This window comes from Cucurbita pepo, chromosome LG14 (assembly GCF_002806865.2).
Source record: "Cucurbita pepo subsp. pepo cultivar mu-cu-16 chromosome LG14, ASM280686v2, whole genome shotgun sequence".
Lineage (NCBI taxonomy): Eukaryota > Viridiplantae > Streptophyta > Magnoliopsida > Cucurbitales > Cucurbitaceae > Cucurbita > Cucurbita pepo.
Window position 1 is genome coordinate 2,061,398 of NC_036651.1, and position 9,884 is coordinate 2,071,281.

The 9,884-nt window shown below is 37.2% G+C and overlaps 3 protein-coding genes across 3 annotated transcripts in view; 1 reads left to right on the forward strand and 2 right to left on the reverse strand.

Moving 5' to 3' along the window:
* Positions 1–618: 618 nt before the first annotated feature.
* Positions 619–7,123, reverse strand: LOC111810144. Its single transcript, XM_023696731.1, has 4 exons — positions 6,942–7,123; positions 6,611–6,705; positions 5,671–5,882; positions 619–820 (listed from the first exon to the last, which is right to left on the reverse strand). Exons 1-4 carry the CDS (start codon positions 7,105–7,107, stop codon positions 784–786), a joined length of 510 nt encoding a protein of 169 aa, XP_023552499.1. The 5' UTR covers positions 7,108–7,123; the 3' UTR covers positions 619–783.
* On the forward strand, positions 1,038–4,903 carry LOC111810143 (phytosulfokine receptor 2). The gene has a single exon (XM_023696730.1). It carries the CDS (start codon positions 1,645–1,647, stop codon positions 4,789–4,791), a length of 3,147 nt encoding a protein of 1,048 aa, XP_023552498.1. The 5' UTR covers positions 1,038–1,644; the 3' UTR covers positions 4,792–4,903.
* Positions 7,124–8,830: 1,707 nt separating the features above from the next.
* Positions 8,831–9,884, reverse strand: part of LOC111810386 (protein CUP-SHAPED COTYLEDON 2-like) — a 2,504-nt gene continuing 1,450 nt past the window's right edge. Inside the window, exon 3 of the mRNA XM_023697093.1 lies at positions 8,831–9,267. Coding sequence (XP_023552861.1) covers positions 8,851–9,267 — 417 coding nt within the window. The 3' untranslated portion in view covers positions 8,831–8,850. The remainder of the gene's footprint in view (positions 9,268–9,884) is intronic.

Sequence of the window (9,884 nt, forward strand, 5' to 3'; positions counted from 1 at the left end):
TCAAGACAAAGAAAGGTTTCTCCTTTCACCTAAGTCAGTATAAACATAAACGAAAGAATAACATTTTGGGACTCTCACTTCTAACTCTTTTTTCGGAGTCCAGCCACGAGGTATGATAAGTATGACTCATAGTTCTAAGATTTGTTCTAATATAGTGTTTGGAATATATTTCATATATTCTGTGCTCCAAATACTAGCCTAGACTAAATATTTAAGGAGATCAAATCATCTTGATCAAGATGACCGACTTCTTTCTTCCTTCTCTGTCGTATCCGTAGGATCAATTCTAACAAGTCACACAACACACTCATATTCCGAAAATACAGAAAAAAAAAAATTCCAAGATCGAACTACCAAAAAAGAGTGGGCTAAAAAGCATAAACCTACATAAAAAAACATATACAATATAGTATGATACGGTCTACTTTAATCATAATTATAATTTACTTATATACCCTATTACAATATTTAAAAAATATTTTTTAATATAAAATATAGTTTATTTAAAGAAAAAAAAATATAATTTACTATACAGGCATGAAAATCTCTATAATCTCTATATATATAATAGTATGATATTGTCTACTTTAAATATAAAATTTTCACCGCTATAAAATATATCATTTATCTTAATTAGGAAAATCCAATATTTTTTTATTGAAGAGAAAAGGAAATAATTGGCGAGACACGTGCATGAAAGATGGAGTAGGCGTGAAGAGTAGAGAAAAACTCACATCGGTCCTTGCGCTGCGCACCACCCAACTTTTCCAACTCCACTCTCACTTACTTTCCTTCTTTTCCCTCTTTTTCTCTGCAATTTCTTCTAGAGACACAGAAAAATAAAATTAAAAAGGAACAGATCAACGTCGTAGGTGCTGACAATCACAAAACAAAGGAGTGAAAAAAGAGACAAGTTTTCAGACCTGTAAACCCTCAAGTTTCACCTCCAAAAGGCCACCATTTTCCCCTCCTCAAGTCAGCTCTCTCTCACTCCAATTATATCTATATATATATATATATATATATATATATACACTGTAAAGTACACTGGTTCTCCGCCCCTGCTCTCCCCCTCCTCGGCTCCTCCTTTTCTCTTTTTGATATCTTTTTTCCAAACCCAGATTTGACATTGCTTCTCGGAACTCTAACCTCAGATTTCTCGCAACAGTTCACCCAGAAAATGAGGCGTTTCTGACGCTGCTGCTGCTGCTTCTGCTGCTGTCTCTTTACTTACTTTACGTACTTCATTTGCAAGTCATGATCTCCACTGGCCCTGCGAGAATCATTTCTTTATTTGTTTCTCCTCCTCTCTTCCTTTTCAAGCTTCTCCTACTCTTCTTCTTCTTGTCTCTTTGGGATCTGGTATCGTTTTGGCATATGGGTTTCTCCAAGTTTCTTTTGTTCTGTTGAGTTTGTGGCTTTCTGGTGTTCGTTTTGACAGTTCAATTCTGGGTTCATCTGTTTCTGTTTATCGGGAAAGGGTTTGGTATCTGATTGGGATTGGTGATTTCATCTTTATTTTGCTTCTTTTGCAAGTTGCTCAACTTGGGATTCTCCTCCTTCTCTTCCACATATTAGAGTTTGCCAAGATTTTTCTTTATTTGGATTCCTCTCATTTCTTAACAGCTAAGTGTATGACCAGATATGGTGCTTTCTCTTGTCAAACCGACTATCCTCAAATGGATGTTATTATTGAGTTGCTTGTTTTCCTTCTCTTTGGCTCTGAAACAGTCGAATCAACTCTGTGATCCAAGAGATTTACTGGCATTGAGGGGCTTTCTGAATAGCCTTTCAAATAGTTCTGTTATCTCTGTATGGTTAAAGGAACCCAACTGCTGCATTTGGGATGGTGTCGTTTGTGGATATGATAGCAACAGCTCTATCACTAACAGAGTTACCAGGTTAGAACTGCCTAATATGAATCTGAAAGGCAAGATTTCACAATCTCTTGGTGGTTTGGATCAGTTAATTTGGCTGAATCTATCATACAATCAGCTTGAAGGTGTTTTGCCAACAGAATTCTCAAGGTTGAAGCAACTCCAGGTGTTGGATTTGAGTTACAATAAGCTGTCAGGATCAGTCACTAATGCAACTTCCGGATTGATATCTGTTCGTGTTCTTAATATTTCCAGCAATTCATTCATTGGGGATTTCCCCCAGCTAGTGGGATTTCAAAATCTTGTTGCCTTCAATATAAGTAACAATTCTTTCACAGGACAGTTTTCTTCACAGATTTGCAATTCCTCCAACATGATTCAGGTTGTTGATATTTCACTGAACCAAATATCCGGCAATCTTCAAGGAGTAAACGATTGCAGCAAATCTCTCAAACATTTCCGTGCAGATAATAACTTGCTTACTGGACATCTTCCAGAATCGTTGTATTCGTTATCGTTTTTGGAGTACTTTTCAATCCCTGGGAACAGCTTCTTTGGCCAGTTAAGCATGGAACTGAGTAAGCTTTCTAGGCTTAAATCCTTTATCGTATTCGGAAACAAGTTTTCTGGCGAACTTCCAAATGTGTTTGGTAATTTTTCAGAATTACGGGAGTTAGTTGCACATTCCAACTTGTTCTCTGGAATTCTGCCTTCATCTCTGTCATTGTGCTCAAAGCTTAGAGTTCTTGATCTTAGAAATAATTCCTTTACTGCTGCTATAGATCTCAATTTTTCTAGGCTACCAGATCTTCAAATGCTTGATCTAGCCTCTAATCACTTTTCGGGGCCTCTACCGAATTCTCTGTCTGATTGCCATGAATTGAAAACTCTTAGCCTTGCCAAGAACAAGTTAACTGGTCAAATTCCTCGAGATTATGCTAAGCTATCCTCTCTGTCCTTTCTATCTTTGTCGAACAATAGTATTATAGACTTGAGTGGTGCATTATCTATTCTACATAATTGCAAGAACCTGACTGTTCTTATTCTTACAAAGAACTTTCGTAATGAGGAAATTCCACAGAGTGAAACTGTTTTCGACAACTTGATGCTTTTGGCATTTGGTAACTGTGGCCTGAGAGGACAAATTCCAGGTTGGTTAGTAGGTTGCAAGAAATTAAGCATCCTGGATTTGTCTTGGAATCACTTAGATGGAAGTATCCCGGATTGGATAGGTCAGCTGGAGAATTTATTTTATTTGGACTTATCCAACAACTCACTGTCAGGAGAAATCCCAAAAAGCTTGACACAGATGAAAGCACTAATTTCCAGAAACTGCAGCTTGTCGGGTTCGACATCGTCTGCTGGAATCCCCCTTTTTGTCAAACGAAATCAAAGTTCCACTGGTTTGCAATACAACCAAGCGTCGAGCTTTCCACCATCGATTTACTTGAGCTACAACAGAATTAATGGAACTATTTGGCCAGAAATTGGTAGATTAAAAGGGCTGCATGCGTTGGATTTGAGTAGGAACAATATAACTGGGTCCATCCCAAACACCATATCAGAGATGGAGAACTTGGAAGCCTTAGATTTGTCGAATAATGATCTTTATGGACGAATTCCTCCATCACTCAACAAGCTTACATTCTTGTCGAAGTTCAGCGTGGCTAATAATCACTTGGAGGGACCAATTCCAAATGGAGGGCAATTCTTAAGTTTTCCCAGCTCAAGCTTTGATGGTAATGCAGGACTTTGTGGGGAAATCGACAACCCTTGTCGTTCTGTTGATGGGTTAGAAAAAAGACCTGAAACCGACACTTACTCAAAGAGAAAAGTTGGGAGAAGTGTCATTCTCTGCCTTACAGTCGGAGCAGCTGCAGCAATCCTCCTGGTCCTTACAGTGGTTCTACTCAAAATGTCCAGGAAAGATGTTGGAGATCGGAGTAACAGTTTTGACGAGGAATTTGACCGGCCTAACAGGTTATCTGGAGCTCTTGGGTCATCAAAGTTGGTGCTCTTTCAGAATTCAGAATGCAAGGATCTTACAGTTGCAGAGTTGTTAAAAGCTACTTGCAATTTCAACCAAGCAAACATAATCGGCTGTGGTGGATTTGGCCTGGTTTACAAAGCCAGCCTTCCCAATGGTTCAAAAGCTGCAGTCAAGAGGCTTACAGGAGATTGTGGTCAGATGGAACGGGAATTCCAAGCTGAAGTAGAAGCTCTTTCTCGAGCGCAGCATAAGAACCTTGTTTCTCTTCAAGGTTACTGCAAACATGGAAACGACAGGCTATTAATTTACTCCTACATGGAGAATGGAAGTTTGGACTATTGGCTTCATGAGATTGTTGATGATGATAATTCAATACTAAAATGGGAAGCAAGACTCAAAATCGCACAGGGTGCTGCTCATGGATTGGCTTACTTGCATAAGGAATGTCAACCAAACATAATTCACCGCGATGTCAAGTCGAGCAACATACTTCTGGATGACAAATTCGAGGCTCATTTAGCTGATTTTGGCCTTTCAAGATTACTCCGGCCATATGACACTCATGTTACCACAGACTTGGTTGGGACATTGGGTTATATTCCTCCTGAATACAGCCAGACATTAATTGCTACTTGCCGGGGCGATGTTTACAGTTTTGGCGTTGTTCTTCTCGAGCTTCTAACTGGGCGGAGGCCTGTAGAGGTATGCAAAGGTAAAGCCTGCAGGGATCTGGTGTCATGGGTGATTCAGAAGAAATCAGAAAAGAAAGAAGAGGAGATTATTGATCCTGCAATTTGGGATACAAATAGCAAAAAACAGATTCTAGAGGTCCTTGGTATTACTTGTAAATGCATAGACCAAGATCCAAGGAAGAGACCTTCGATTGAAGAAGTTTCTTCATGGCTAGATGGTGTTACATTGTAGGTTTTTCCACTCTCAACGTTTGGTTTGTATTTCATCCCTCATATATCAAACTGGATATTGTAAAGCAAAACTATTTAAATCAATCTTACCAGGCTGTGAGTAAAGGTAGGAAGGATGGAAAGTGTACATAACTTGGTGCTTATGCCCATGATTATTAAAGCTTTTACTATGCAGGTCAATTTTAGAATGGGATTTCCTCTAGTTAATACGCGGATATCACTACAAGGGGAGTAAGATTCGGATTACCTTGTTGATCGAATATCGAAAGGCAAGAACATTGTTTGAGATTCGAATCACTCCACAAGCAAGATCGATCATGTCTAGCTTGAATGATTTTTGTTGATCAAATATCTCAAAGCAAGAACACTTGATTGAGATTCGAATCATTCCACGAGCAAGATTGATCATATCAAGCTTGAATGATTCTACATGCAACCTAAACTACATAGAATTGCAAAGAAACTTAGCCATTGGCTAAAAAAGAGCACAAATGCTTCTTTTACTACATTTTCCAAGTCTGCTTACAAATAAACATACATGGCTTTATATAGCCTCAAAATCAAACTATTGAAGGCATTCCAAGAGTTGTAACATTCATACTTAATGGTCATAATTAATCATTATGTAATTATAACCATTATGTAATTGTAACCTAAAGTAAATAAAAAGTCTTTATGCCGGTCAATTTTAGAATTGGATTTCCACTAGTTCTTGAACTCAAAGATTTCCTTTAGACAGCAATGGATCCTTCAGACAACAGTTCACACAGAACTAGAACAAAAGATTCCTACAAGCAATGCTTGACGGATCTACCCTATGTATCTATGTATCTATCTATATATATATATATATATAATCACAGGGGACAAGCTGACTTACTTGACTTCAGTGAACAGAACATGTCGTTTTGCAAGAGGGTCAAATTTCTGGAGCTCAATCTTATCAGCCATCTTCCTGCTTTTTTTCTTGGCATAGAAAAAACCAGTCCCAGCGGTTGAGGAGAGTCGGATTATTTTGAAATCTTTCCTTCCCCCTTTCCTCCTTGTCTTCTTTTTCTTTTCTGGATCACCACCCCTCTTCCTACTCAACCTCTGCATTTGAATGCAATCGACAAGTTATTTCATGATCAAATCAACAGTGACATTAACATAATGAACAAATTACACAATATTATTCCCAATGACTTTTGCATCATTGAAGTAGAATAATCCAAACTTTGGTGTAGAATAATCCCAGCAGAATGTAAAACAGATTTTCTCTATCACCTCATTTCAAAGATACAAACTCAAATTAGATAACAGAATGTAAAACAGATTTTCTCTATCACCTCATTTCAAAGATACAAACTCAAATTAGATAAATATGCGTTCTATACTGTGAGATCCCATATCGGGGAGAACGAAATACCCTTTATAAGGGTGTGGAAACTTCTCTGTAGCAGATGCGTTTTGAAAATCTTGAGGGAAAGCCCAAAGAGGAGAATATCGGCTAGCGGTGGACTTAGGCCGTTACATATACTATATGGAAGTGATAGCAATCAGAACGCGGGACTTTTGAAGGACGTCATTCAAACTAACATAAAAGGGGTCAATTCTGTTTGAAGATGATTTCATATATTACACTTTTGTTCATATAGAAATTAATCAAAATTGATAAGGACTTGATCAATCATGCTCGAACAGAACATGTACTTCTGAGAAGAAATATGGTTAGAGCCCTAACATAGACAAATACACAAACATATGATATGCATCCCCGGCCTCTCGATTTGCAAATTTCTACCATGATTCACACGCTGTCGAAGCTAAAATAACCATACCTTTCTCTTCGTAGTGTTAGGAGCATATCTTTTGGCCATGCAAGTTACGGATCCATGACGAATTGATCTCTCCCGAGCGCTCTGTGACAACGATTCTGAAAATTTCAACAGATCCCCCAAATGTTAAATTTCCCCGCCCTCTGTTTGCCTTGTAAGAAAAAACTATAAATAAACCCCACCAAACGAAATTCTCCGATCAGAAATTCGCGATTATGATACTTACTTCCCATTCTTTCTGGTCTTTTGATTATGATTTTCAAATTCTTCACAAGAAGTGACGATAAGAGAATGGATTCGCGATGATGATTTAGGATGAAATGTTCGCAATTACCTTTGACATTGGGAACGACGCTCAACGAGAGAGCAGCAGAGAAGGAGAGACACTTGAAAGAGACGAAGCTTGGAGGAGTTGAAGACGCAGAATCACAGAGAAATCGGTTCCTTTCTCCACAAGAAAGCGCGGAGTCGAAACAAAGCCTTCGAATTGTTGCCGCCATCTTCCATGGAAATCGATTCTCCTTTCTCTTTCGGTATTTATTTTTATTTATTATTCCAAAATTAATACATTCAAAATTCTATTATAAAATAATTAATTAATCTATTTAAAATAATAACCACGATTTAATAAAATAATTATAGAAATCTATTTAAATTAAAAAAATACTTTTATTTTCAGTTTTGGATGAAAATATAAATATTGTGTTTAAAAAATATTATTTAATTTTTAAAATAGTTTCAAAATTACTTTTTTATTTTGAAAAGTGTGGAAATACATATTTTTAAAGTATTCATAAATTTTTTTAAATAATATTAAAATATTTATAGAGATAATCTATGAAGTGTCGATAGACGATTTTCATTCATATATTCATCGTTTTAAAAAAAATTATTAAATTATTAAGTGTTAATGTAATAGTTAGACGAACACGAGTCTCCACAATGGTATGATATTGTCCACTTTGAGCATAAGCTCTCATGGCTTTGCTTTGGGCTTCCCCAAAAGGCCTTATACCAATGGAGTTAGTATTCCTCACTTATAAACCCATGATCATTCCCTAAATTAGTCGATGTGGGACTTCCATCATCCAACACCTCCCCTCGAACAAAGTGCGCCTCCCCTTAATCGAGGCTCGACTCCTTTGGAGTCTTAGTCATTTTTGACTGCCTTCGAGGAGGGGCTTGGCTCCTTTTGGCTCGACTCCTTTGGAGTCTTAGTCATTTTTGACTGCCTTCGAGGAGGGGCTTGGCTCCTTTTCTTTAGGAGTTCTTTGTTCGATATTTGAGGATTTACCAATCTATTGGCACGACTAAGTTTAGGGCATGGCTCTGATACCAAGTTAGACGAACACGAGTCTCCACAATGGTATGATATTGTCCACTTTGAGCATAAGCTCTCATGGCTTTGCTTTGGGCTTCCCCAAAAGGCCTCATACCAATGGAGTTAGTATTCCTCACTTATAAACACATGATCATTCCCTAAATTAGTCGATGTGGGACTTCCATCATCCAACAGTAATGACCCTTATAAAGGATGGGTGGTTACCCGGATCTACTACTAGCAAATATTGTTCGAGAAGGTTTCCACACCCTTGTAAGGGGTGGGGTGGTTTGTTCTCCTCCTCAACTAACGTGGGACATCACAATCCACCCCCTTTCGAGGCCAGCGTCCTTACTGGTACACCGCCTCGTGTCTACCCCCTTTGGATAACAGCGAGAATACTGGCACATCATCCAGTGTCTGGCTTTGATACCATTTGAAACAGCCCAGATCTTTCGGGCTTCCCCTCAAGGGTATTAGACGCGTCTGCTAGGGGAAGGTTTCCACACCATTATAAATGGTGGTATGTTCTCCTCCCCAACTAATGTGGGACATCATCCTAGGACCGAGTTATGGGCCCACCATGCTTCCGCTGCCCAGATAATGCTGATATTTTTTTAATAATTACTAACTATTTTTTATTATTATTATTTTTTAAAAATTGAAGGTATCAATAAAAAATTAAAAATTTACTAGTATTTTTTAAAAAGTTTTTAAACAAATTTTATAAAAGTAAAAAAAAAAAACAAACAAAATAAAAGAATAAAAACTGAAAAAATAGAAACTTTTATAAAAGACACGTGGCACCATTTAATTGGGCATTTCGAAGTTCTACTAAAATAATAATATAACAAAAAAGTGGTCTGTTTTCATTTGTCAAGTTCTTAATTCTTTTTCAGAAATTACAAATAAAACGGAATTTTCAGAAGGTCCACATATAAGCAGCCATGTCAGCGGAGCCGACAAGCCTCGAATCCTCCGGTGCCGGACCATCGCCGCACCCAACCAACTCAGCAGCGTCGGTGAGTAGATGAACCAGCGGCGGACCCACGGGGGAGAAGAACGGCGCCTGCAGATTCTCCTGGAAGCTCAGAAGGTTCGGGAAGACCGAGGGGGAGAGATCAGAGCCTCCGCCGGCAGGGTAGTTAACATTATTGGTGGAGAAACAGGTCACGTGCAGCTCGTGCTCACTCGGGTCGGCGGAGGAGTCGAGTAGAGGAGGCAGAGACACCGAGGAAGAGGAACTCGGTTCGGGATCCAGGCGACTCTTCCTCGTCGATGAGCCGCCGTGCATGGCGGCGCCGGTTTTCTTGAAAACTTTGGATATCACCCATTCATCCTGTTACATGCACGTAATAAATAAATAAATAAATAAATAAATAAATATGAGGAAAATAAATAGAAAGGGACATGAAAAATAAATTTAATTTATGACATTATAATTATTATTCCCAAACATTAAAACCGCTTCATTGAAATTGGCCCTCCATCCAAATAATGTGTACTATATATTATAAAATATTTAGATATTCATTTTTAGAATAAATATTTTATTATTGCTTTACCTACTATAGAATATTATTTGTACCAAAAATAAATGCTACAAAATTATTTACTGGTATTATTTTTTTTTTAATTCCACCGAAGGGTCTTTGTCTGCCTATATATATCATCAATTATTTTAACTATATTGTAAATTTGATTATTTTACTTCAAGATTGACCATATTTAAATAAAGATAACACGTGGCTTTAATTAAAAATAATATATATATATATATATATATATAATAAACAAATTACACTAAAAATATAGTATATATTTAGTTTATTAAATATTATTGAATTTATTATGATTTTTTAATAGATATCATATTAAAATTATTCTTTAAAAAATAATTTTTCCTGTGAATTTTCACAAAAATAAATGTTTTTTTTTTTTTTTTTTTTTTTTTTT